The 26,989-nt window shown below is 38.9% G+C and overlaps 1 protein-coding gene across 11 annotated transcripts in view; it reads left to right on the plus strand.

Annotated features, from left to right (window-relative positions):
• ralgapb (Ral GTPase activating protein non-catalytic subunit beta) overlaps nucleotides 1-25,729 on the plus strand; it is a 39,321-nt gene extending 13,592 nt beyond the window's left edge. Inside the window, exons 7-35 of one of the 11 annotated variants that reach the window (XM_053230055.1) lie at nucleotides 1,913-2,091; nucleotides 3,479-3,529; nucleotides 4,073-4,120; nucleotides 4,708-4,743; nucleotides 5,600-5,751; nucleotides 6,346-6,553; nucleotides 8,232-8,267; nucleotides 9,410-9,611; nucleotides 11,199-11,366; nucleotides 12,043-12,157; nucleotides 12,273-12,420; nucleotides 12,573-12,637; nucleotides 13,208-13,346; nucleotides 14,010-14,143; nucleotides 15,714-15,896; nucleotides 16,037-16,188; nucleotides 16,433-16,620; nucleotides 17,207-17,310; nucleotides 17,478-17,633; nucleotides 17,742-17,789; nucleotides 18,419-18,628; nucleotides 19,100-19,258; nucleotides 19,372-19,531; nucleotides 19,785-19,907; nucleotides 20,637-20,773; nucleotides 21,221-21,326; nucleotides 22,645-22,720; nucleotides 22,846-22,994; nucleotides 23,819-25,729. In XM_053230055.1, coding sequence (XP_053086030.1) covers nucleotides 1,913-2,091; nucleotides 3,479-3,529; nucleotides 4,073-4,120; nucleotides 4,708-4,743; nucleotides 5,600-5,751; nucleotides 6,346-6,553; nucleotides 8,232-8,267; nucleotides 9,410-9,611; nucleotides 11,199-11,366; nucleotides 12,043-12,157; nucleotides 12,273-12,420; nucleotides 12,573-12,637; nucleotides 13,208-13,346; nucleotides 14,010-14,143; nucleotides 15,714-15,896; nucleotides 16,037-16,188; nucleotides 16,433-16,620; nucleotides 17,207-17,310; nucleotides 17,478-17,633; nucleotides 17,742-17,789; nucleotides 18,419-18,628; nucleotides 19,100-19,258; nucleotides 19,372-19,531; nucleotides 19,785-19,907; nucleotides 20,637-20,773; nucleotides 21,221-21,326; nucleotides 22,645-22,720; nucleotides 22,846-22,994; nucleotides 23,819-24,012 — 3,826 coding nt within the window. In that variant the 3' untranslated portion in view covers nucleotides 24,013-25,729. The remainder of the gene's footprint in view (nucleotides 1-1,912; nucleotides 2,092-3,478; nucleotides 3,530-4,072; nucleotides 4,121-4,707; nucleotides 4,744-5,599; nucleotides 5,752-6,345; nucleotides 6,554-8,231; nucleotides 8,268-9,409; nucleotides 9,612-11,198; nucleotides 11,367-12,042; nucleotides 12,158-12,272; nucleotides 12,421-12,572; nucleotides 12,638-13,207; nucleotides 13,347-14,009; nucleotides 14,144-15,713; nucleotides 15,897-16,036; nucleotides 16,189-16,432; nucleotides 16,621-17,206; nucleotides 17,311-17,477; nucleotides 17,634-17,741; nucleotides 17,790-18,418; nucleotides 18,629-19,099; nucleotides 19,259-19,371; nucleotides 19,532-19,784; nucleotides 19,908-20,636; nucleotides 20,774-21,220; nucleotides 21,327-22,644; nucleotides 22,721-22,845; nucleotides 22,995-23,818) is intronic. The other 10 variants (XM_053230076.1, XM_053230074.1, XM_053230060.1 and 7 more) reach the window with 10 other exon arrangements.
• Nucleotides 25,730-26,989: the final 1,260 nt, after the last annotated feature.

Genomic DNA, 26,989 nt, shown 5'->3' on the forward strand with positions numbered 1-26,989 from the left:
CATGAAACAGCTTTGAGTTGTTTGTTTTTTTTGCTCAAGGCCATTGTCAAAGTAGCATAACAGGATAAGATAAGCTAGGGCACTATAAGCTAGACTATAAGTGACTATAAGTGCCTGAAATGTGAGTCAGTGCTAGTACAGAAATACATTAATATACAGAGTAAGAGCTTCCATTAATACAAGATTGCATCGAATCAGTTTTCAGTCTGTGTGTGCCAAGGAAATTGGTTTCACCACCTGAGCACTGGTATAGAGAGAATTTTGGACGTTGGTTTTGAAGGGTAGCTTGTCAAGCCTACTTGCAGATCTACTTGCAGTGATTTACAGGCAAGCATCAAGTTTTAAAAAGTAATGCAGGCAGCTGCAGAAATGGAAGACAAATCAGGCTGTCATATTCTGGCTTAGATATTAGGGCATAACGGTATGTGCAGAAGCGAGCTGCAGTAGCCAGGTCTCTGAACAAGGACCAGAGTGGTTTTCATGTAGAGAAATGGTCAAATCTGTGTGTATAGGATAAGGCTGCATGATCAGACAAAGTTTCAGCATATGCTGAGATTAATATCTGATTGTCTAAAACTTGTGCATTTTTGGATGCCGTGATTAGGGAAACAACAAGATCAAGCATAGACTATAGCAGTGCATGCTCATCCACGATGAGATGTCTACCAGACATGCCGAGATACGAGTAGCAACTTCGGTGAAAGAAAGCAAAGCACGAAGTGAATGGTTCTGTGGTATGAGGAAATGTGAAGATACCGCGTAATTTAAAGAACTAGTATAAAGGGAAAAGGGATGAGGACTGATCATTGAGCCTTGTGGAACACCAGTGCACAGTCTACATCTAATATAAGTGTCTCCGAGTCACTTGGCCAGTGATTCCAAGGTTGCTGAGGGTGGATAAGTGAATATTATCCCTAACTGGGTTAATGAGAGGTCAAGTTGGATGAGGATTGATATATGTTTGTCCTATGTGACATCATATAAGGGCAGTTTTTGTGAAGTGTGCTGATTTTAATGCCTGACCGTTTGGGACCCTGGAGTTGGGTTAAGGTGAGAAAGAGATGCAAGACAGCATGTTTAAGGGTTTTTGATTAAGAATTAGAGAGATACCGCTTAGCAGCAGCTAAAACCAGAGTGGTATAATGTTTAGTTTTTCATAATATGTACCAAGCTGTCTGTTTTGAAGGGCGTCGGTACATGCCCTGCAGTGAATGAGCCACTGATGAGCATTTGGTAAAGGGAAGGAAGCGCATGAATGGGGTAGAAAATGCAGTATATTTTTAAGTGCGGAAAAAGAGGAGGAAAACATGTTATATAGTTAGGGAATAAGGGAAATAAGAACTAATGTAGGAGTTGAGGTGAGGGAAAAGATTGGCAGATCCTGTTAATTTTCTCCTTAATGAAAGTGATGAAGTCTTAAGGGGATCATGGTGGAGGGAATTAGTAAAAAGCATTTGCTTCCAGAATGATTGTGCAGCAGTTATTTTAGAGGTAAAAAAACAACACAAGAACAGTATGAGAGATCTGTATTTAGTTGCGATTTCCACCAGGGACATGTTACAGAACTGATAAAGTAGAACAGCCGTGTCCAACTCAAATCCTGGACATTTAGCAAATTAGCTCCAATAAACAAGGCTCAGAAGCTGTGACTGACTGTATGAGAGATGTAAGATTAGGCTTTAGTTGTACAGAGTGATAAATCACCAAGACCAGAGCTGAGAAACCACTGTTTAGAAGGTATAAAGTTAAAGCCACTCACTAGGCTCATAGCAGAATGTCTTAATGATTTTAAATTTTCCATTTGAAAATTTTTGCAGTAGAAGAAAACAGTGTTTTTCTGTTTGACAAGTTACTTTGTATTTGTGAATATTTCTACATTTAACTTAGGAACTTTGTCTTTCTTTCCTGTCAGTAATCCAGTGGATCTCAGTAACCCTGTGATTGTGAGCTCCACTCCCAAGTTCCAGGAGCAGCTGCTGGGTGTGAGCAGTGTGCCCCAGGAGGTGATCCAGCACCCCTGTCTCAAACAGCTGCCTCAGATCTTCTTTAGAGCCATGAGGGGCATCAGCTGCCTGGTGGATGCTTTCCTAGGTGAGAGCGGTTGAAATTGTATTACTCCATTTGAGCTTGATAGTGAAACATGAACATTCTTGTCCTTATTGATGTCTATTGTATTATTGTATTGTAGTGTACATATTGTAGTGATGCATCAATACCACTACTGGTATCAGGTATCAGTCTGATACCATGCTCGTGTCCTTGAACTTGTACAGTGTGTGAATGCCAGCATCAAATAGCAGGGGATACTGTGTGACAGAAGCCTAGTGTACATTGCGTTAATGAACAGACGACACAAAATGACAATGATCTATATGTGTATTACTTTAATGATGGCAAAGACTGCAGACTGTGCTCTGTGGAAATATCAAGATGAATAACTTGATAAAACATCATACGGGTTTAAACAGTATGTTTGAGAGAGTGCAGTGCAGTACAACACGCAGCGCAATATCAGTATGAGTGTAAGGTGCTGTGAATTGTGCACACATGAAGATATTCGTGCATGGAGCGGTGATGCGAGTGTGCGGAGAAACTGTCAGGCTCTGAAAGCACTCCAGTTCTGCGAGCACTGAGCACTGAGACATATACATTTCCAGGGTCTACACCTTGCTTTCAAATCAGTGTGCCATTCACGCCGAAGCCTTGATAAAATAAACATCAGCATGTGGAGTTCATTGCTAGCAGCACACAACAGCAACCAATGCTGCAGGAAGAGCGGCGTTAAATATGTATACAGACAAAGCTGCGTGAGTGAAATCAACAGCACTTTCCTAGCATGTTTTTTGTGGTGATCAGTCATTGACAACGAGGGATTCCAGCGTATAGAAAACAATGAAACGTACTTTACCTACAGTTTACAGAAGCGGATTTCTCAAGTGGAACAAAACTGTAGCCCTACTCAATCATAGGCAAATAATGTTAACTAGCTAATGGACTTCATTTAAAAATCAACTAACTAACATATAATGTGCCTAGTAGCCTAAGTGCACTTTTCCTGGCCACTATATAAACTTGGGAAACATAAACAGAGCTAACTAAAATGTTTTGTGACATCCCTGCTTGATTAATACTTATTAATACGTACTAATAGGTAGGTTACTAATTTCAGCATCAGTATCAGTATCTGTGAGTACCAAAAAACATGTTCTCATACTCATACTTGGTCTAAAGATGGTATTGATGCATCTGTAATATCAAATGTTGCTAGTATATATTTATAAAATGGTACGTGCTGAATGTATCACTCCAAAACAACACCATGTTTACCCCTTTAAGAAAATCACATTTTACAATTTATCCATTTAAGTAATTGTGTGATAACAATATGAGCATTGTGATTTTGATAGTTTTTTTTTTTTTCCTTCATATCTTCATAATTATGATTTGTCCCAAAGTACAATTCTGTTTCCTCTTCTAGGTGTGGCAGTTTTTAAGAAAGACAAGAGTCATGAAACTCTGCCCTCTTATGGTACTCAGTGAAAGCACACCTTCTGTTCCCACTCCCTTCATGTAAATCTGGGCAATAGGGGTTTACTAATATCACAGTTAGATATAAAAATTCTTTTTCTTGCACATATATTATTCACATTAGAGCTCAGTCAGTTAATTCAGTCTATTTGGTTAGGACTGGCTGGTTTGACTAACTGCAGAACAAGTAACAATGCTGATCAGCAGAGATGCCAGGACCCTTGTGTTCAATGGAAATAAATGGTCATGTGCTTAGTGTCTGTTCTTAAAGCTTGTCAGTATTGCATGCTACGCTTTACACATACAATCACACAGGAGTAGATTTCAGCCAGCCATCAATAGCGATCTTCTGAAACCTTTTAGGTTTACTCCACTTTCAGTGCAGGACTGTATGCTTTACTTCTCAGGCTAATTGCCAGTGTGTGCTCTGTAGGTGTAATTACTAATTGCTTAATGCTTTGTATTTGCCACTTCATGGCCTTGTGTGTGGGGTGCAGTGTGTATCACCGTGCATCAGTGGAACTCATGTCTTTCTTCTTCTCAGGAACAGCACTGTCTAGGAGATATATTCGAGACAGACTTCCCTCTCTAGGTATTCTAAACATGACCAACCTAATCAACTAGTGACTAACCAAGTACTGGGTTAGACACATCACCACTGATTTTATTTATTTATTTATTTATTTATTTTGGGGGGAGGGGGTTCAGTAGTGTGTAGATACGCTTTGAGGTTGTATTGAGGCATCAATGAATGTATCATTGCATTCCTTGGAGTCTTGGAGACTGCAGTGTTTCAGGGATTAGAAACATTGGACTGCTTTTGGGGGGAAAAAAGTTGCATATTGAACAGAACTAAAACAGAAATGGAAAAACAGTGCAGTTTGTTTCTAATTTCTGATACATTGTGATATCTGTACTAATGCTTTTCATTTCTGCTGTGTGTGTGTGTGTGTGTGTGTGTGTCCTGTATATGTAGGAAAACTAGAAAAATAAAAATGGGTGACCTACCTTGTCACGAGCAGTATGATATTCAGATAGTCCTGACAAAGTGCTTTATATAAAAGTTTTTTTTTTTTTTTTTTTTCCCCAAAACTCAAAGGTGTGTGTGTGTGTGTGTGTCTGCCTGCCTATATGCTCTTGTTTTGATATGTCAGCATTTTTAATCCTATTTGTCCCCAGGTGTCGCTGTGTTTCGAGACAGGCTGCCATCTTATGGTATTTCTTTTTTAAAAACATGCTCCTGACAAATCACATGGGACTTGGAGTCTGATTGGCTGGTTGAAAGAGTGCATGCAAAAAAAAAAAAAAAACAACCAAAAAAACGTGAAAATCATGGACTTGTTACAAATACATGGGAAAAATAAAGGGTTGGCATCTGTTTAAATGAAAGTGCTATTCCTGAAACCTTATCCTAGCTATATGATGGATGTTTCAGAGGGCATAGGGAACCAAAACATCACTGAGGAAATGATGCTCTCCAGTGTGTTCTTTCTAATGGTTCTTTGCAACACAGATTATTTATTTACAGTTTTGCAATGTGTTCAGAAGGATATCTTTGCAGAGTGGATGCCTAATCATTGTCAAATCTGCTATACTCACCCAATCATTACTTACCATTCAGCATCATGAATGTATATAGTATAGTTTTTTTTTTTATTGATGTATTATACAGCACCTGTCTTTGATTACTGTGTGACTGAGCTGAAATATTAATTAATATAGCTCACCAGCTGGAAACCAAGTGAGCAAATCTGGAACCACCTGGTGTTTGATCCAACCTTTATTGGCTGTTGTGTCATTAAGTGGCTTTTCACAATTTTTTTTCACAATAACTGAAATGATGTAATACTTAAAAGTGTTGTGGCTATGCTGCATTGCTGAGTCTGTGTGTGGTCCTGGCCTGAAGTAGCCACTAGTTATCCTGATTTAGTGTGAATTGTGATGAAAGCCTGAAGCTTTCAGATGTCCTGACATTTGTCCGTGTCTTGGTTTACCATACCTTTTCTTGTTTGACTTTTTTGTGTATTTTTTATTTTATTTGTTTACTTTTATTTTATTTTTTACTGTGCAGGTATATCCAGACCCCGCTCAGACAGCGCTCCACCCACCCCTGTTAATCGGCTAAGCATGCCGCCACCCCCAACCACCACCAACACCACACCCCCTCACAGTCGCAGACACAGGCCAACAGCTGTCAATAAAACCACCAGCAAAGCCTCTACGGTACGTTCCATCAAAGAAACATTGCAAAAAATATGATTCTGCTGTCTGAATTTTTCTCACACTTTCACTGAAAGTTTATTTAAGCAACATCGCACGAGCAAGAGTGGTGTTGTACTGAATATCAGCACAGCTTTGATTCAGCCACAGGTGATCACAGCCGTGCTGATACGCTACAGCAAACACGATTGCGAGTGTGATATTGCTTTTACGCAACACTTTTATAAACAATAAATTAATATCAACTAACTGACGTTTCCGAAGAGTATGGGCAGATATTTAGTTCATTTTTGCTCCATCAGTGAAAATTGTTCTCAAAGAATGAAGCCATAGCTGGATAGAGTGTTGTGTGTTGCCATGCCAACACACAGACTGACTGACAGCCCATAGTAAATGTAGTAATAGTTTCAGTGTAACAAACTATTGCTAGAACTGGAATTTTACATAGTGAACACAGACAAACAGTGCAGTGTACCAGTGCTGTTAGAATAAATATCAGCACTATTGGAACTCTTCTTGTCCAATCAAACTAACTGTTGTGTAAATGTCTAATGTATGTATAATTGATTCTACGTGGCTCGGTGCTTGGCTTTCCAGACTGGCCAGTCTAAAGTGTTGCACCAGCCGTCCTCCACCTCTCCTCTGTCCAGTCCCAATCAGACAAGCTCTGAGCCACGACCACTGCCTGCTCCCACCAGACCAAAGGTCAACAGCGTGCTGAACCTTTTTGGCCAGTGGCTGTTCGATGCTGCGCTCGTTCACTGCAAACTTCACTCCGGCCTCAGCAGAGAAAGCAGTGTGACTGGTAAGGTGTTTTTTATGGGGATTGGACCTCTAATACTGCCAAAACATATTGCAGTCACTTGTTTTTTCCCTTTCTTTTCTCATTATCTCCCGTCCTGTTTTATTTCCGTTCTTTTACTTATTCAAAATAGGCTATTCCTACCTGCAAGATTGTACCACATTTGGAGTCTATCATATGTGCCATGAAGGTAGCACTAATGTTATGAAGCAGTACCAGCAGTTACCCAGCTCAGAATATCCTGTACTTAAGTACTGTGCTGTAGTATTGTAACATCACTGATGGGGAAAATGTTAGTAATCTTTACTGAACAAGGGAGGAAAATTTGACTATTTGGGTTCAGTTGGGTGGTTGGGGCATTTCTTAAATGTACAGACATTTCTGATTTTTTTTTTAAAATGACCATTTTCAGAATTTGTTAAGACTTATAAGTGTCCTCTATGAAAAAGCTTGGATTTGTATTTAAAATTGCTCTACAAATATTTGGTGTCTCATGCAAAATGATATACAGAAAAGTGATGTAATATAACAAGGCTATTTTTAGATAACAGTTTATTTGGTGGTTCCTGAGTGGCACCACATAAGCGCGTTAATGGTTAGGTCACAAGTACGAATCCAGAAGATGCTACATCCTTTCGTGGCCAGGAGCACAGGAGAGAAATACTGACGGTGCTCTGTGGGTGGGAGGGACGGCATTGCTCCCAGAGCAACGTTTGTGCGCTCATGTATGTGGAAGAGGCAGATAACGCTTTCCTCAGAGTGTGTTACTCTGCCCTGCAGCATGAGCAGCAGTTTGAAAAGCTGGCTTCACATGTCTTGGAGGAAGCACGTGTTGGTGGTTGGGTATCGGCACATGACCAAATTGTGGAGAAAATGGGGCAAAACACTATTAATTCCTGTCTGTTCATCAAAACAAGTATAAAAATTACAAGATAAATTCTTAACCAAAATCTTCTATAGTGTTTCATCAAGTTAAAAGTCACTACCATGAATCACTACCATGATTAATTGATGTTTTTAGATGTTTTATGGGTTACAATTTCACATTATTGCTAAATGAATTGTTTCACAATTTTTTGGTCAAGCACTTTTGGATATTATTGTTTTTAGTAGTAGTAGCAGAAGTAGTAATTTATTGATCCCTTAAGGACTACATAGTAAATTTAAGTGTCTCTCTTAATCATAATGTGTTTAAATGGAAAAAAAAATAAAATGCAGCTGAATTCAGAATCAAGGTGACCATACTGTACAATGAAAAAAAGTCAAAAGTCTTGGAAACTGCTTTAGAAGTGTATCACATGCATGTGGAACTCAAATTGAATCATTTACATTTGAAAGGTTATATTTAACAAAAAAATCTGTATTACAGTATAAAAAAAAAATCAAGGCCAATATTTTCCTGGAACTGATTAAAACAGTATTCTGAGCTGAATGTCAGGTTGAATGGTGGCTCACTGTCCATGTGTTTGCTTGTTTCCTTTCCGTTCCATCTCTATACATGCATGGTGAATAACTGAAATTCAGTATCTTGTTCTAGCCACTAACTTTGCCTCTTAGCTCTAGTACTAACTAAGCGTATAAAGACACAAAACAAAAACCATATTGACATTCTTCATAGTTTCTGGATCTCTATTACTGCTGTTCTTTGATTTGTTTCCATTTTATCTCTGTTATCTTGCAGCAACATTTTTCCAAATTCTTCTTTCTTATAAATCTTGTAAGTAGGAACACAAGCTTTACCAGTTGCAATTATTTGGTTAATTTTCTTTTGACTTGTTTCTTTTGCTTTGACATTGTCACTTTTTTGTTGTTGCAGTATTGTTTTCTTGGGACAAGAGATTTGATTGTACATTGCTTGAGTCTGGTATTAGGGGTCCGGGAAATTTATTGACTGCTGCCCAAATGTCACAGGCTCAAATACAACAAATATTCTGAATTTCCCTGTATGAAATGATAATCAGAAGGTCGACACACCAGCAAAGGCCTGAGAATGTTTGTTGTGATTGATCCTTTATTTTTTTATTATTATTATTATTTTTTTTTTTGGATGTAACTTAACATACGATCATACAACCTGTTGTTGCCCATATCATCCACCTAAAGGACCTCTACTAACCAATCTCCTCCAAAGAAACACAACAACCAACATTGTCTTCAGTTCCGCCTGGTGTTTTATTTTTGTAGCTTTTCGTTTACAGTTTTATGAATTTTCAGTTACTGTTACGTTTTGTATGGACGTTCCTGCATGTTGTGGATGTGTGTGCAGTTTGTTTCTGCCATAGTGTGCCTTTTATTGTGTTATTTAGAGGTGCTGACCAACAGTGATTTTGCCTTTTTATTTTTTTTATTTGTTTTGCAAACTCTGAACTGCTGTGTTCAATAACAGGGAGGCTGACCAGGAGAGCTTGTCTTTTTTTCTTTCCTTTGCATCTGATTTTTCCTAAAGATCCAGAACCATTATTGTACAAGAATTGTGTGTGATTTAAACGAGCTGTTGTTTGCAGATCGTAATAGCATAGCATTTGTTAATATGCCAGTAAAGTAGTTCTATTCCAGAGATAATAAAACACCAGATGAACAGTAATATCCAGTATAACTGACATTTGAACTGGGACAGGATTCATACAAGGAAATATTCTGTAAAATATAGAACAGGTCCATGAACCATATTAGTTTACTGGTAAACTTAATTTGCTCTATAATACCTTATAATGCAGTGTAGCCTGCATTGTAGTTGCAGGATACTATATTTTTGGTTCTCTTTGTCTGTAATCCCTGTTAAGACCAATTGAATAAGTGTAAAAAGCTGTCACTTAAATCTGGCTTCTCTTTCTCTCTCCTTCTCCCTCTTTCTCTCAGCCCTTGCTACTCAGGCTGGAGTTGAATTGAGGAGAAAAGGTTCTCAGTTGTCCACCGACACCATGGTGTCGAACCCTATGTTTGATGCCAATGAGTTTCCAGATAATTATGAGTCTGGTCGAGCGGAGGCCTGCGGAACGCTGTGCAGAATCTTCTGCAGCAAAAAAACTGGAGAGGAAATTCTACCTGTCTACCTGTCCAGGTAGCGGAATTATGGGGTTTGCACGAGAATGTTTTAATGACATCAGTTTAGCTGTATGCTGTGATTATACTGTGATTAAATTATACTGCTTGTATGATCATCAGTCTGTTCTCTGCTCTATAGTCTACTGTTTCCTGTGATTACTATCTTAGGGTAAAAGCTCCAGTGTGCTGCCCAGGTCAACTGGGTTTGGTTGCCCGGAAACCTAATTAACCAGGCTAAAAATAGATTAATTTAATAACACGATTTATCCTCCAAATATGATGAGATAGTTAGTTAGCTAGCTAAGTGCATCAACAGAGTACTCAGATTCCCAGAGAGGACGATTCTGTATCGAAATAGTCCTTAATCTATCGTCATAATGTTTTTTTTTTTATATATAACATATCATCATTGCGCCCTCGGCAAAACGTCTGTATGTCTTTGGCTATGAGCTGTGGTGTTCACTCCTCCCATCTCATGTGAGTAAGGAATAAAACACAACTCGCATGCTGTTATGGGAAAATACAGTGTGGTGTGATGCGGCCCAACATGAAAGAACAACGTGTCCTTATTTTTTTCGTCTGCTTACATTTTTTCATTAACTATAGAAACAATAGCAGAGTTGAGTAGCAGTTTTGCACTGCACTGTTCCAGTTTTCACATCCCTGTGTTGCTGATTTGTAAATGTTCATCAGCAAAGTTTTTTAACATCATCTATTTAATTCAACTTGTAAAAATAGTTCTTACCAATGGCCAGAATGTGTCCTTGGTCATGTGTGTTCTTCGACAGGTGACGAGATTCGGGAGCGAGTAGTGTATGCTAGTACTGCGTCACGCAACTATGAAGTTAGTGAACCAACTGGAGCGTGTTGAATTTAAACGTATATATCAAGAAAACAAATTGCTTTGCGAAGATGGGAGGTTAAAGTTGTTTCTTTCTCTGCGTTGGTGGAAGGCAGACAAAGAAAGCTGGAAAATGCTATATCACACTTCTGATCCTGCTTTTCCACCAGGCTACTACAAAAAAAAAAAAAAAAAAGTTTGCCCTGACGTGTAATCTGCTTGTCCTGAGCACACAGACTAGTGATTTGTCCACATGCACATACATAGGTGCGTGGCATATTAAAGGAAAAAAACTGGACACAAATTAAAGGAAAATCTTGAACACTTACAGGAGATTTTGGAGTGACATGTTAGACAGTGCTCTCTACCACCATCATAAAACCACCAACTGAGGGAATATCGTTTTGCAATAATTGTGTTCATCCATTGAGTACAGTTCCAAAGACTTGTAGAATCTACACCAGTGCACACTGAAGCTGTTCTGGTAGCTTGCTAAGACACTTCATGTTATAGCTTTTCCTGTGCTTTAGTTGGCTTGCACAGCTGTTTACAGATTTTTGTCTGAAACATCTGGTTTCGTTGGGAGCATTGTGTACTACACTGTTTTTTTTTTTTTTTTTTTTTTTGATAGATAGCTAACAGATGAACGTATTCTTAGATCCCTTCTACTTGCAAGCATTATGTAAACATTGAAAAGAAGTTTTGTTTCTGAGATAATTTGCTTATTTCTCTGAAATGATTTCTGTTCTCCCTTTATAACAGGTTCTACATGGTCCTCATCCAAGGCCTTCAAATTTCTGACTTCATCTGCAGGCCTGTTCTGGCCAGTATTATCCTGAACTCCTCAGCTCTGTTCTGCTCTGATCTGAAAGGGATCAACGTAGTGGTTCCGTACTTTATATCTGCACTGGAAATTATTTTACCTGACCGGTGAGGAGCTACATGAGGCCTCTGCTGCAGGCCCCTTTGACCTTCTATTCTCTAGGGCAACAGTTGAATATTTTCAAATGAATTTGCATGACATTCACATATTATCCCAACATCCAAAAAAAAAATTTATATGTTTGCGAAGTATTTCATATTAATGTTTTAATAAAAGGACATCAGCAGTAGAATGCAAGTGCTATTAACATTAATGTTAATTAATGTGGCCCTTAGTTTTGTTAAGAGTAATACCACCTCATCACAAATTCAAGATGTTTCTGTCACTGGAAATCTTAGCAGTTATAATTTAGATAAGTTCATGGTTTTTAAGCTGCTCAGAAACTGATTTCTACCACACACTAAGCTGTATTGGTTTTCAGGTGCTTTCTTAATAAGTTTCCTACTGCACCTACTAGCTCACTTCCATTTTCCTACATTCATTTCCAAGTTCTCTGAAGTAAGTGCACCAAAAAGCACACTAGCAGTAGCATATCCAAAGCCTTATTCTAGTGCACCTCAGTAGCTACTCCACTGGTTCAGGATTGTGGAGACATGCCAGGAAACAAATACTCATGAAACTCCTCTTAGTTTCATTAGCATAATTATCTGTCCTTTATTTATTATAGAAGCATGCATCAATGTATTTTTGAGAAACCTGTTTTTTTCCCCCTCTCTCTTGCAGTGAATTGGCCAAATTTAAATCCTATGTAAACCCCACTGAACTGAGAAGAGCTTCCATTAACATACTGCTATCCATGCTGCCCCTGCCTCACCATTTTGGCAACGTTAAATCTGAGGTAAAAACTTTATACTTGAATCTCAGCGATTCCATGATCACAGATCACAGTAATGTTCAGACTTGCTGAGTGAGGTGGCTGAAGTAACTAACTGATCTTTTTTTTTTTTTTTCAGGTTCTTTTGGAAGGGAAATTCAGCAATGATGAGGGTTCGCTTCATGACAAGCCAGTGTCCTTCCTTTCACTGAAGCTGCGATTGGTCAATATCTTGATTGGTGCCCTGCAAACAGAGACAGATCCACTCAATACACAGATGATACTAGGTTTGGGTGTTTCTTACTTATTTGATTTATTTGAGCATATGTAATCTTAAACATGTTTTGCACTACTGTATACAGTGTCTCAGTGTGATGGATCTCCCTCCAGCATCCTGTGCGTCAGGGGTTAATTTTCTTGTATTGTGTTCTGCCCACAGCTGCAATGTTGAATATTGTTCAAGACTCGGCACTTTTGGAGTCTATAGGAGCCCAAACCGAAGTGGTAGGCTGAATATGAATAACTTATTTTTTACTATACTGTAATTTTATGAGCATTCATGGATCTGTACACTGACTTCAGTGGAATTATAGTTAACTCCAGGATTATTGGCAATCTTTGTGAAATTGAGTTATGTGTAGTTAGTGATTTTTGAGATTAAACAATAGTTATAGTTTTATTTCATCCTCTCAAATCGAAGCGTTAAATGGTTTAGCACGTTTTTGTGGGTTGCTCTCGGGAAAGGCTTTTTCGTGTGATCCTTTCAAAAAACTTATGTTAGAGGTGACAGCCCCAAAGAATCAAGCAAACAGTACAATTCATTAATTCGTTTTTGATTCGCCTCCATCACTATCCTCACTGTGCTCATGTGGCTGTAGCTCTTATGAGACTGTTTTGTGTTGAAAGGACACAGTGTCTTCGGTTGTTTGAATGGAAAACTGTACTAATTCTTTGCCATATTCCTGACAGGTGCCAATAATTCTGGCGTTAACGATTAAAAAATAAAATAAATAAAATAAAATCCAAGACAAATTGTTAGTGTAGCATTGCCTTCTCTCCTCTTGCCGTGTTCAGGGAAGCGTGGACAGCAGTCACTCTTTGGCTAAGAGCCACAGTCGCAATAATAGTGGCATCAGTAACTCTAGTGCAGGCAGCTCTGAGGCCACTACACCCGACAGCGAGAGACCTGCCCAGGCCCTTCTGCGAGACTATGGTAAGTCCAGAGGGGCACTCTGTACTGATGCATTCTGGGAAAAGCAAATATGTCTGCTGTCTGCACAGGAAATTTTTTTTTCTCTTCAGACAAATGAGGATTTAATATTTAAAAATGGGTCTAGCATAAGTAATTTCCTATATAGTGTCTGTCTCAGTGGCTTTGTTTTCATCTGAGTTTGTCTGTGTATTACAAACTATTTAAATTGCTGTGTGATGTTTTTCTCATCAAGGCATGTCATCATCATAGACTTTGCATGGTGCCAACATGTTTGTTGGTCGTTATTTGTATGCTCTGAGTAGCAATAAAATTAAAGCTAAGAACCAAGATTTCTGAGGTTGCAAAAAAAGCTAATGCACAACAGTGTGATGTACAACTTTGTGTTTTGGTGTTTGTTTAGATGCATGGTTTTAGAACTGATCGGATGCATCTTGTTGTTTAGAGGACTGATATTTTGTGAAAGAGAAGGAATCTGTGTTTTTTTATTAGTGCAGCAGTAGTGTAAGTTAATATGCATGCATACATGCTCATGTGCATTTGTGTGTTTGAAATTACTTTTCTTGTTCCATGTGGCTGCAGGCTGTGTGTCAGTGCTTTGCTTTGCTTGGCTTGTGTGTGTGTGACTAACCCGCTCTCTGTGGCATGCTGTGTGTTATATCCCAGCTCTCCACACAGACACGGCAGCCGGCCTGCTGATCCGCAGCATCCACCTGGTCACCCAGAGACTCAACTCACAGTGGAGGCCTGACATGAGCATCTCACTTGCTGCCCTGGAGCTGCTTGCAGGCCTCGCCAAGGTACACGCAGTCCTTTTGTAATATGATCCATATATGGAAAAAAGAAATTGTTTGAGGAAGGTGATATTACTTACTGAAGATAAACAGTGACAGAAAGGGGTACATTAGTACTGTACAGTGCACTCTTATTAGCTTAGACTTACTTCAGCCTCGAGCCAAGTGTTTTTTATACTCAGGTTTTGGCAAGTCATAAGCCCAGGAACTACAGATGACCTGTCTTCTTCCTTTTTTAATTAAGACTTACTTCTGTTCTTGGCTTCAACGCTGAGGCCTTGCTAAGAAGTGGAGCTCTCCAAGGTGATGAAACACAGATGTTCATTTAAGCAGGTCGTGCCAGCAGATTTCTCATCCAGCACAACACCTGGTAGACTGGTCAAAATGAGTTTAAAAAGATTATGAAGCACTGTGGTTAATTAGCTTAATCTTGCACTGAAACTGTGAGAGAAATCTAACCTTTAATTAAAGAAAATTTACTCTAAGGAAATAAAAACCCTCATCGAAAAGGATATTTATTTAACAAAGCCAGCTGTGTTACAGTTATAAACAATCTTTATTATGAGCAAATGTAACTGAAGTGTGTTCGCATTTATTTTCTACTTTAAGTTTAGCTGAGTGTTTAGGAGCTCTTAAGCTCATCTTTGACTTCCTGTTTCACTGTGGTATAAATATGAGGTGACTCAGAGGCCAATTAAGTCATACATCAACACGGGGAAGATTAGGGTGATTATGTTAGGGTGATAATTAAGAGGTTTAAAACAGTCAGAGCTGTAATGAACTTAACCTGGAAGAGGACAAGTATATTTTGCTCCCATGCACAGTGAGGAAAAATTTTTTCTAAGGAACATGGCTGAAGAATTGCAGAAGATGGTAGCAGTTTGAGGCAACTAAATTTCCAAATTAATTAGAAGCCACATCCATACCAACAAACTATTTGGAAGGCATGGTACTGTCTTTACATTTAATCACACATGTAAGCACATGGAGTTCACAACCATGTTACGCTGAACTTTGACTGGAACTGGTTTCTGTGGTTAGATGAAACAGAAATAGAGCACTCAAGGTGGGTTTGGTGTAAAAGGGATGGTTACACAGAAGAGAACTGAATCCCCAATGTTAAGTTTGGTGGAGGATCCATGGGCTGAGAACCTTGCTGGGATACCATGGACTCCATAAGAGTACCAGAGAATTTTAAATGGCTACCTCTGCCAAGAAGCTACAACTGGGTCGTCATTGGATCTTCCAGCAAGATAATACAAAAGTCTTCAATGATCACAGAATTAAGTTTTTGACATGGCCATCCCAGTCCCCTGATTTAAACCCCACTGAAAAAAGTGTGAGCTAACTAAATGAACTAAAGAGGAGAGGTCCACAGGAGGAGAGGACTCTTACTAGAGTGTATCTGGAGAGATTCTGCATTAATGAGTGATGTCAGGTCACTTGCTCTGTTTTCTCCAATCTCATTATAGCCTTATACAATCTCAAGCATTATAGAAGAGGACTGAGTTCTGTTATGACATTATTGGGAACAACTGCATCTTCAGACATTTCTTAAAACTGTTTCTTTCGTTAGGTGAAGGCAAGTGTGGAGTCTTCGGACCGGAAACGAGCTGTGAGTTCAGTGTGTAGTTACATTGTGTACCAGTGCAGTCGACCTGCCCCACACCACTCCAGAGACCTACACTCCATGATCGTCGCTGCCTTCCAGTGCCTCTGTGTGTGGCTCACAGAGCATCCTGACATGCTCAATGAAAAGGTATACAGTCATAATAAGGCAATAAATGATGATTATATCAATGCAATGAGTACTGGTATGTATGTATGTATGTATGTGTGTATGTATCTTCTTTCTCTATTTATATGTTGAGTTCGTGTCTCATGCTGTTTATTTTGCAGGATTGCTTGATAGAAGTGTTAGAGATTGTTGAACTGGGCATCTCGGGTAGCAAGTCCAAGACGGGTGAACAGGAAGTGAGGTATAAGGGCGACAAAGAGCATAATCCTGCCTCCATGAGGGTCAAAGATGCAGCCGAAGCTACGTTATCATGGTGAGTTGTCATAATGACTCCAATAATGTGAGATTAGTTTAAAAAACTAACTGTCTCACTTACTAAAACTTTTTTTTCCCACTTAATGGAAAAAAAAATTACTTGTCATTTGAGGAAGTTTGCAGATTTAGAATGTAAAAATTACTTAACTGATTAATTGGTGTTATTACAAGAGGTGCAGGTATTGCGAATTAACCCTATTTTAGTCTGACATGTCAGTCACTCCTGTGCTTTTCTCTTCAAGTATAATGCAGGTGTTGGGGGCATTCCCATCTCCAAGTGGTCCTGCCTCCACCTGCAGTCTGCTGAACGAGGAGACGCTGGTTAAATACTCCAGGCTGACATCCACGTCTCACAGTAACTTCAGATACTTTGTTCTTGACAATTCGGTCATCCTGGCCATGCTGGAGCAGTCCCTCGGCAATGAACAGAGTGAGTTACTGGTATTTATAACGGAAGTTTGAATGACACTTATTATATGTCTTTCCTAGTACATCTAAGCGAATAAAGAAAAAAATTAGAATATCAAATATTGAGTGATGGAACCTTTGAATTATGTGTAGTTAGGTGAGATTAAATCTTAAGTGAACTTATTGTTCTTATTGTCTATTTTTATTGTGAATTAAAAAAAATATGATTACTCCATTAATCATCAAAATAATTGTCAGATTACTTGATTACCAATATATCAATAATAAATATAATCAATAATGACAGCCCTGTTTGGCTTTATTCCTGACATGTCTCTTGCAGCAAATGCCAGTGAATCTCAGGAGCCGGTTAGATACACTGTGATTATACACTGTGATTTTGGGACATTAAATGTATCTTCTTGTGAAATTTCATTGAGCTTTGACATTCTTTTTGTGAAAAAGACTCTGCACCATAGCTCAGGCTTTTTTTTTTTTTTTTAGCATAGTTGTGTGCAGTGTTTCACTAACAACACTTTTTTGCATTTCCCATGTGGACATTTATGCAACCAAGGCATCTAGACATGTTTGTGTGTCTCTTTTTCCAGACCCCTGTCCATCTGTCACGATGCTGGTTCGAGGCATGTGTGGTCGCCATGCCTGGACAATGCAACTGTTCCACCAGCCTCGAGGAGCCAGGGCCAATCAGAAGGTAATCTGTAGCGTAAACAGCCAGTCAGAGCAGCAGTGTACTGTCAGAATGTAATGTGAGAGTTTGTATCTATAAACTCCACACTGCAGTAGAAGCATCTAGTACCAATATCCAATAAAAAACAAGTAAGTTATTGATTGTTTTCCCATTTTGTCTGTCTCCTACAGCAGGTCTTTGTTTCAGAGGGTCGGCCAACCCCCAAAAATGACGTCGGGATTCGGTTTAATGTCAAACACAGGCCCTTCCCAGAAGAGGTGGATAAGATTCCGTTTGTCAAAGCTGACCTGAGCATTCCAGACCTTCATGATATAGTGGATAAGGAGGTGAGAAAGGTCTTCTTGGCTGATTGGAAGATGTTTGGTATGCGTTTGTATCTCTGTAAAGTAAGGTAACCAAAACTGGAAAGAGGTGCAATCTGTTTTCACTGACAGGAGTCCTTAATATCATGTACTGCAGCCTTGAGGCACTCAGATGCTTTTGTGAGTTTGAACTTGTATCTGTGGGTATGTGGTTCACTGTCACAATTCAGCATACTGTCATGACACATGGGTTTGTGCACTGGTTAACATTTCTAGTTATACTTGCATGAGTTCTTGTTTTGCTGTTATTTTGGGGACAGTGACAGCTAAAAACTCCTAAAAACTACTAAAAACTCTTTATTATAGATTTTCAGTAAAATAGGAACTTAGTTTATATTAGCACACTGTAGTATAGCTATTATTTGGTCATGATAAGGTTTGCATTAGTTAAACAAGTTTGTAGGTGTGGGGGATTTTTTTTGTTGCAGTTAATTTTTTTGTATTTGAATAATATTGTATAGTTCATAGTGGTAGTTGTCAAAGCTGCCATTATTTCCCTCTTATTCTGTGTGAGTTTGTCTGAGAGGTGAACATGTTAACATCGTGTTATTCAGATCACAAGTAAACTAACTTGTCCTTGTTTTATTACTCAATTCAGGGATGTTTTTATTAGTACTTATGTGTATATTAGAGAGGGATGGAGATTATAACAGTAATTACTGTCTCGTAAAACAGTTATGAAGTGTATGTGGCAACTGATCCTTTTTTGCGTGTGCGTGTGTGTGTGTGTGTGTGTGTGTGTGTGTTAGCTGGAACAGCAGCACGATAAGCTGCGTGGTGTGATGGTAAAGCAGATAGATTACGAGACCAGTCTGGAGCACTACACGGAGGAGCTGTGGAGGAATAAACCCTTCCCTGACCCGCTTACTGACTGCAGACCTCCCCCTCCAGCGCAGGAGTTCCAAACCGCTCGCCTCTTTCTCTCACATTTTGGATTCCTGTCATTAGAAGCGCTCAAGGTAATAGAAGATAACAGTGCTTCTTAACTACAGATATTATTTTAGTTGGATTCCTTCATTTATACAGCATGATCTCATTAATACATCACCATATTCTGTCATTTATGCACGGTCAGGTGTTCCTTACAGTAGACATAAATGTGTCTATTTATTCATCCTTTATTTACTTACTTATTTAATTACTTACATATTTATTTATTTATTTATTTGTTTATTTTTCTTGAAATTTCTTTAGACTTTTTTTTTTTTAAACCCTCCTTTTTCTTTTACAGCTTTGGCCTAGTGCTAAATATTTGATGTATTTATTCTGGCTAAATTGGTGAATATTGTCATAGGAACTCTTAGTGAAGCTGTAGCTGCTACTCCAGAAGGAGAAAATGCAAAAGATTCACTCAGTACCTCAAACTAGAGGGTGTAGTGGGCACTGGTCTAGCAGTAATCATATGGGCCGGTTTGCTTTGTTTTTCTCAGGAGCCAAGTAATAGTCGTTTGCCTCCTCACCTCATCGCTCTGGACTCGGCCACATCAGGCTTCTTCGATGACATTGGCTATCTGGACTTGTTGCCGTGCCGACCATGTGACACAGTATTCATCTTCTACATGAGGGCAGGCCAGAAGAGCAGCCAAGAGGTATGAGCAGCATCTGTGCACTATCTACAGGACTTTTATGAGGATTATATTGGTGTGTATTGATCAAGATTTTTTTTTTAATATCTGCTGTGGGACGCTGTGTGTGTGTGTAGATCTTGAGGAATGTGGAATCCTCAGCAAGCGTGCAGCCACATTTTCTGGAGCTGCTCTTGTCTCTTGGCTGGCCAGTCGAAGTAGGGCAACACCCAGGCTGGACTGGGAGTGTGTATACTAGCTGGAATATCAACACATCCAATGGCATGGACACACCCGGTACACACACACACACACACTAACATATACTTCAGCAGTCAGCATTAGACCGCACATTGTGTAACACTGTCAGTATCTTAATGGTAGTCAGGTATCATTTTCTCTTCAACACTTAGCATAGTTAGCATTGACTTTACAAAGTGTATGTTACTCGATCACATCTTGAGTCTCAACATCAGCTTTTCAGCTTTAGGTTCAATGGAATGTGGACGATTGAAAAACTTTCTTTTCTCTTTCCCTGCTGGTGTTGCAGATGAGTTTGTAGCTGTGGGAGAGACGGGAGGAGGAATTTTTAATGGTGAAAAGAGGGTGCTCTACTACGCTGATGCTCTCACAGAAATCGCTTTTGTGGTGCCCTCACTCAGTGACTCCTCAGGTAAACACCTAGAGAAGACTGTACCTGCCTGTAACTGCTCTTCACAGTGTTTGTGCAGTCAAACCAATAGTTGCTAGACAAGACATGGTTGTTTCATGGCTTATAGTAAGTTTAGATTTAATCCATTAAACAGAAGACACACTGACAAAGTTGGCACTGGCTCCTTTTCTTATTAGTAGGAGTGAGCGATATGACAAAAATGTTATATCCTGTTTCCTGAAGGCATTTCTGCAATACACGATTTGTATCACAATATATAGGATTGCTAAAAAACTGCTAGTAAAGCAGTAGTGTTGCATTTTAAAAAAAAAAAAAAAAAAAAAAACTGTCGTTATTAATACATGTATAATATAAATATATTTTTATTTTTTATATTTCAGAGTTAACACTGAAAAATCTATTTAAAAAAGTTTAACATTTACAATTTTATAGATTAAATACAAAACTTTAACATCAGCTGCTCCCAGTCAGTCTGTAATTATTTTAAAAATAATAATAATAATAAAAAGATATTATGATATCTTGGAGTGGTATATTGTAACAATTTTTTTAAGATATCAATAGTATATTGCTCAGAATTTGAGGGACACCAAACTACCCAGTGGAGATTCCTGTGTCTGATGCTTTTTGTATTTAGTTACACATATTGTATTTCCTGAAGATTGATAATAGGCATTTGAAGAGTGTGTGTGTGTGTGTGTGTGTGTGTGTGTGTGTGTGTGTGTGTAGCGGAGTCACCTGAGAACAGTTTCCCCACAGCGGACTCTGATTCCCAGATGGAACTGATGCCCAGCCTACTGAAACAACCCAACCTCACACTGGAGCTCTTTCCCAACCACTCTGACAACATGGGACCTGCACAACGGGTAAACACATACACATAAACACACACTCTCTCTCTCTCTCTCTCTCTCTCTCACACACACACACACACACACATACTGGTGTCCACACCTACACAGCCAGTCACTCAATTTCCCAGGAGAGAAAATGGGTACGGGTAAACATCAACAGAACGAAATTGCAGAGCTGGAGGCCATGTGAATTGGAGGTGGTTTTAGGCAGTGTGTGCTGCAGTGCAGTGGAGAACTTGCTGATTGCGTTTCCCATAGCCGAAATGTCTTTACAGCAAACAAGCTCTCACTTTACATGCTTGCCCTTGACACGTCCACATAAAAAAGGCATACTTTGAGAGCAGTAGGTCACCAATAAGAGTCAAACCCTGAAAGTTTTAACATATAAATATAACAGCTATGTTCATATTTGTTCACCTTGTTCAACCTGTTTTTTTTTTTTTTTTCTCTCTTTGTCAGTCTCCCACAGTGAAGAGTAAGAAGCTGCCATCAGGCAGGAATATACCACCTCTGGGTCCGGAGACTAAAGTACTGGTGGTCTGGGTGGAGCGCTATGATGACATTGGTAAAAAATAAATAAATTACTTGTGTCTGTAACAGAGTATCATATTGAAAAACTGCATAAAACCTGTGGTGGATTCTGATATGGGAAATCTGTATGAGTGATGTGTTCATGCCAACTGTATACTGCGTGCTTATCTAAATACTGCATGCTGTCTGATCCAGCAATAGTGTAATAATCTGTCATTTTACATGTTATGAATTTTCTAGATGTTTTACTAAATCAGAGACTAATTGTCCAGTAGATTAGCAGTATCTAATTAGCATAGTATAATTCACTGAAGGCTTGTATAATCGTTTAACAATGCCAGCTAAATTGGTAAACAAAAGAAATGGCAAATATATTTCACTTCTCCATTCACTTCAATCCCCTCTGCAGCTTCAGAGAAGTAAAAAGCCGGCTTTGTCTGGCAATTTGCATTCTGGCTCTTATTGAAACCCGTTTAACCATTATTCTAGTACTCCTTATTTAATTGCTGTAATTATAGAGTGCTGCAGGAACGAGCCCTAAAACCCGGAAATGAGTTAGCATTTTTGCACTTCCAGTTTCATCATCCTGAAATCAATGGATTTTTTTAAATTGTTTTTTGGTTAAATGCCCGAAATAAGGTCTGTTGTTAACACATGCTCAAGATATTTTTACATTTTATTATTATTTATTTATGCATAAAATACATCAGTATTTCACTTCTGATTTTTTTTTTTTTAAATTACTTGTCTTGTCTTGTCTTGTTGCTAACGAGTGGCTAAATGGGACTACAGAGGTTGTCGGGGACATTAAACATCATCACGCTGAACAGGAAAACTCATCTGCTACACATACAAACAAACAGAATTTTCTCCAAAATAATGCAACATGGACACATTCCCGGGGAGGGGCATGGGGTCATTCGACCGTGGTGTAGTTTGTTTGCAGCCTAATTTTAGATTTTTACTTTTGCCGATTGTATTTAAGCTTCAAAATTCATAAAAGTTGTGTTCATTTGTGAAGATTATCTGATATTTGATGAGCAAAACGTGTAAGAATCATAAACGTTTGTTTGTCACAGAGCTTATTTTCTGCAATAATCCAAAAGCCAATGGAAAAATCCTGGCTGTTTGTCGAGGGAACCAGGGCGATGCTAACTTCCGGGTTGGCCTACAAAAATACATCATCCCTGCAGCACTCTATTTAGTGTGTTAACTTGTGCAGAAGACAAGAAAAAAAAAGAATTTACTGATTGCCTCGCATGCCCGACTGTATTTATCTCTGAAATACACAAAAAATCTTTTATTACCACAGTTAATATTTGTTGAAATAAGTGTGATCTGTCCCTTTGCAGAAAACTTTCCTGTGTCTGAGTTGCTGGCCGAGACCAGCACAGGAGTGGAAAGTGCAGTCAACAGCAGTGCTTCCAGGTCAGTAACTCCACATAAGAGTTCTTAGAATTCTTCACTACTGACAACATGGTTCAAATGTGTGTGCTTGTACTCAGTCTGATTTCTATACCGAATGTTAGAATTTTGTTCATTCTCTGTCTCAGGCCCAGCTCATCAGAGAAAGATGTGCCAGTCATATTCATCCACCCACTTAAAACTGGCCTCTTCCGCATCAAGCTGCATGGAGCCATGGGAAAGTTCAGCATGGTCATCCCCCTCGTGGACAACATGGTGGTCAGCAGGAGATCACTGGGTGGGTTTCCACTTGTGTATGCTTTGATTTGGCTTGACATGTACACTCGCCATCTGTACACCTGCTCGTTCATGCAATTATGAAATCAGCCAATCAGCCAATCATCTTACAGCAGCGTAGTCCATAAAAATCATGAAGATACAGGTCAAGAGCTTCACATCAAACATCAGAATGGGTAAAAAATGTTATCTTTGTAACTTTAAGTGTGTATGGTTGTTGGTGCCATTTGTGCAGGTTTGAGTATTTCAGAAACTGCTGATCTTTTTGGATTTTCATGCACAGCAGTCCCTAGTGTTGAGGGAAAAAAAGACCGTTTTTTTCCCAGTCTTCAGCTGTCCAGTTTCTGAGCCTGTGCCCACTATAGCCTTAGATTTCTGTTCTTGGCTGACAGGAGTGGAACCTGATGTGCTCTTCTTCAGTCTGGACATTCTCTGGCGTTTCCGTCTGCAGAACTGCTGCTCACTAGATCATTTTTTGTTTTTTCTATGTAAACGCTAAAAACAGTTTTGAGTGAAAATCCCAACCATATGGTCAGAATCACTGAGATCACTTTTTTCCCCATTCTGATTTTTGATGTGAACATTCACTGAAGCTCTTGAAGTCTGTCTGCATGATTTTATGCATTGTGCTGCTGCCACATGATTGGATAATTGCGTGAGTGAGCAGGTATACAGATGTTCCTAGTAAAGTGGCCATGAGTGTACAGTTACATTTGCAGCATTTACTAGAATGGCTAGAATACTTGGCAGGACAAGCAAACTGTGCCATACACCTTCAGCATGTTCATTTGTTATACCTCTGTCCTCTCTGTCCGTCTTTACCAGGTTTCCTAGTGAGACAGACTGTAATAAACGCATGTCGGAGGAAGAGACTGGACAGCGACTCATACAGCCCTCCACATGTACGGCGAAAACAGAAAATTGCTGAAATCGTTAACCGTTACCGGAACAAACAGCTGGAGCCTGAGTTCTACACGTCTCTGTTTCAGGAGGTTGGAGAGACAAGCCTAAACCCCTAAACACACACACATACAACACGAGGCTCTTTTTTTCCATGGTGGAGAGTTGCTGTTTTTTTAATTGCCTAATGGCCATAATCTTTCAGCTGTCAAAAGCTATGTTCATTGCCCATGTGACAGCTTGCGAGCTGGTCCAAACGCTGACGCTGGAAAGGATGCTCTTCTGTTTTCTCATTACTGTATTTCACATGTTTTTATTTTTACATCATGTGAGACCGGAAAAGAAGACGCATAGATGCAAAACATTTACTCCAATATATTATTCATAATAAACACTAATGTGAGTGACAGCAGTGGAGTATGAAGGGTGACCCTGGCTTTTCATCTCCAAACACATTCACACATATACACTAGTGCCAGTCTGTGTTGATGCATAACACTTTTCTTTTCTTTTCAAACTCAGGTGGTTTTACCATTTTTCATATGCATTGACATGGTCATGGTCATGCACTCCAACAAGCTGACCTCAGCTTCATTCATATTCTCTCTCTCTCTCTCTCCCTCCCTCCCTCCCTCCCTCCCTCTCCCTCCTTATCCATTGACTTTGACTTCACAGAAGTCCTTATGCTGATACTCCGTTCAAAGAATGTTTGGCTCTTTCTATTTTATGTATTTATATAACAGTTAGGAAAATGACTTTAAAAGTCCCTGCGATTATTTAAAGTCAACAACAAACTACTGAACTCTCCAGTACAACATCCCAACATTTGATGCTTACTACCATCCTACATAATCCTGTGATACACTTTGTGAGACTTTTTTTTTTTGGTTAATTTCACTCTTTTTTTTTTTTTTCCCTCCAGCCTAATCCAGACATATTTTCAATTGAAAGTCACAAGGGCTATATTTTGGTTTCATTTTAAGTTATCTGGTAAATGTAGGTGCCATTTTTTTTTTTCTTTTTTCAATTTCTGCTGGATGTCAGAAACACTGGTCTTTTTAGACGTTATTTACATTTTTTTCATTCCTTATTTTTAGATTAAAAAGATTATTTGATCCAATCATGTTTCATCTCTTATTCACTGAGAGATGCATGTAGTGTCATCTTGCCTTCCTTGGTGTGTTTTGACATGTAGCTTTTAAAACACACATCACTACAGAGAACTTGACTGAAAGGAATGACTGTTAAAACGTTACTGTACTGGTCCATGATGCTCATTCAGGTTAACTTGCTTCTTTTCATGTTTTATTTCCCTCCATTTAAGAAGAGAAAAACATCTTTAATTAATAAAGGACAAGTCTTGTGGTATAAAAGCGTAAAATCCCATTCTTTAAAATTAAAACATTTGACACTGAAAACACAACAAATAATGTACACACAAAAATGATACACCATATCAGTTTTTATATCAATAGAAAAACTCAAAATTTCAGCTGATGAAATGATGAATTGTCCCATTTTACTATAGACGACACCAACTTCACTGAGCTATGTTTCCCAACACACAGGACTTGGACCTTTATTTGGTTGGTTAGAGACGTCCTTCTTCTCATTTCTGTAAATAATGAAGGCATCGACTTTGTATAAAGTTGGACTTTAAATGTAAATATAAGGGTGTGAAGTTTTGCTCACTCATCTTATTCTATTAGGAAAGGCACAAAAAAAGAACGCTTGTTTGTATTTATGCCTATCATATATGTGTCCTAAAGAAACACATTGGGTATTGAATGTAACACATATAATGAAATAAAGATTTTAATTAACTTCTTATCATAATTTGCTGTGCTGATTCACATGCCCTCTGTCATGTGTGTGTGAGTGTGTGTGTGTGTGAGTGTGTGTGCGTGCGCATGTTTGTGAGAAAATGGTCTCCAAAGTAAATTGTGCATGGTTCCATTCTGTTAAAATTCATATGGTTAATTATATAATTGTATTTTAAATGACAAGATTTGAAATTAATTACACATTGTTTCAAAATCATAGCCAGTAGGTCTACTTTGTTTACAAAATACAAGTTTTTTTATGCAGTAACAACGCTCTTAACACCTAGCTGAGTAACTGTGAGAGAACAGATTTTGTAGTAAGGTATATCATATTCATGTATATTTGATGTATATACATAGTCTAATAGCATGGAGTGATTAATTAGCAAGATAAAACTATTAAATTAGTGTAAGTCAAGTCCCTATCAATGACCATAAAGCACAAGATGTATTTGAATGTAAACTCAAAATATTTGATGACTTCAGTTGTATTTGACATATTTAAACTATTTAAATTTGATCTGGTTAGGCTGTCATTGATGCTACAGGTTGAAAGGCGGCTGTTATTAGCAATGTAGTATTTCATTCAGCCTCCAGTTGGCTGTGGTCCCGACGCTTTTTTTTTGTAATAGTTGGGCTGTTCAAAGCTTGGTGCTGGTGTCTGGTTTACACAGCGTATTTCAGGCTCTGGTTCACCAGCAGTTATGTAACCCTGGTTACATACAGTATGTAACTGTGGTTGTATGAACCCTGGATAACTTCCATGAGGAGTACACACTCCTTGTAGAGTGGTATGTGATGGTACAGGCTGGGTGTCCGGCCCGCCTGTTGGCCATGGTGATAGCGTCTACCAGCCAGTGGGCCAGTCTCTGTTTTGACGATGGAGCCCTTTGCATCATGTAACATCATGCAGGAATCAATGACCCTACTCATCCTACTCAAGCTAGAGCCATATCAGCCTGGAAAAATCGAAACATGGCTGTGGACATAGGATCCTTGCACTCCTCAAATGAGCAATGGGGAGGTAGACTGACCACTGAACTTCAGTGTTACTCAGTTTTAGCGTACCTCTGTCCAAACCTGTGTAGATTGGTCAACATGTCAACACAGAGGCGGCAAGAACATAGTTGGTGCCTATCTTCAGCTTCCACGGATTCAGAAACTGGCCACACAAGTACAGTATTGAGTATTGGCAGCTGACTTAGCAGAATAAACCAAGAGTAGCACCAGTTATAGTCGAGGAATTCCACTCAAACACATTAGTGTTGTGTAG

Source organism: Pangasianodon hypophthalmus, chromosome 2 (assembly GCF_027358585.1).
Source record: "Pangasianodon hypophthalmus isolate fPanHyp1 chromosome 2, fPanHyp1.pri, whole genome shotgun sequence".
In the NCBI taxonomy this organism is placed as follows: Eukaryota; Metazoa; Chordata; class Actinopteri; order Siluriformes; family Pangasiidae; genus Pangasianodon; species Pangasianodon hypophthalmus.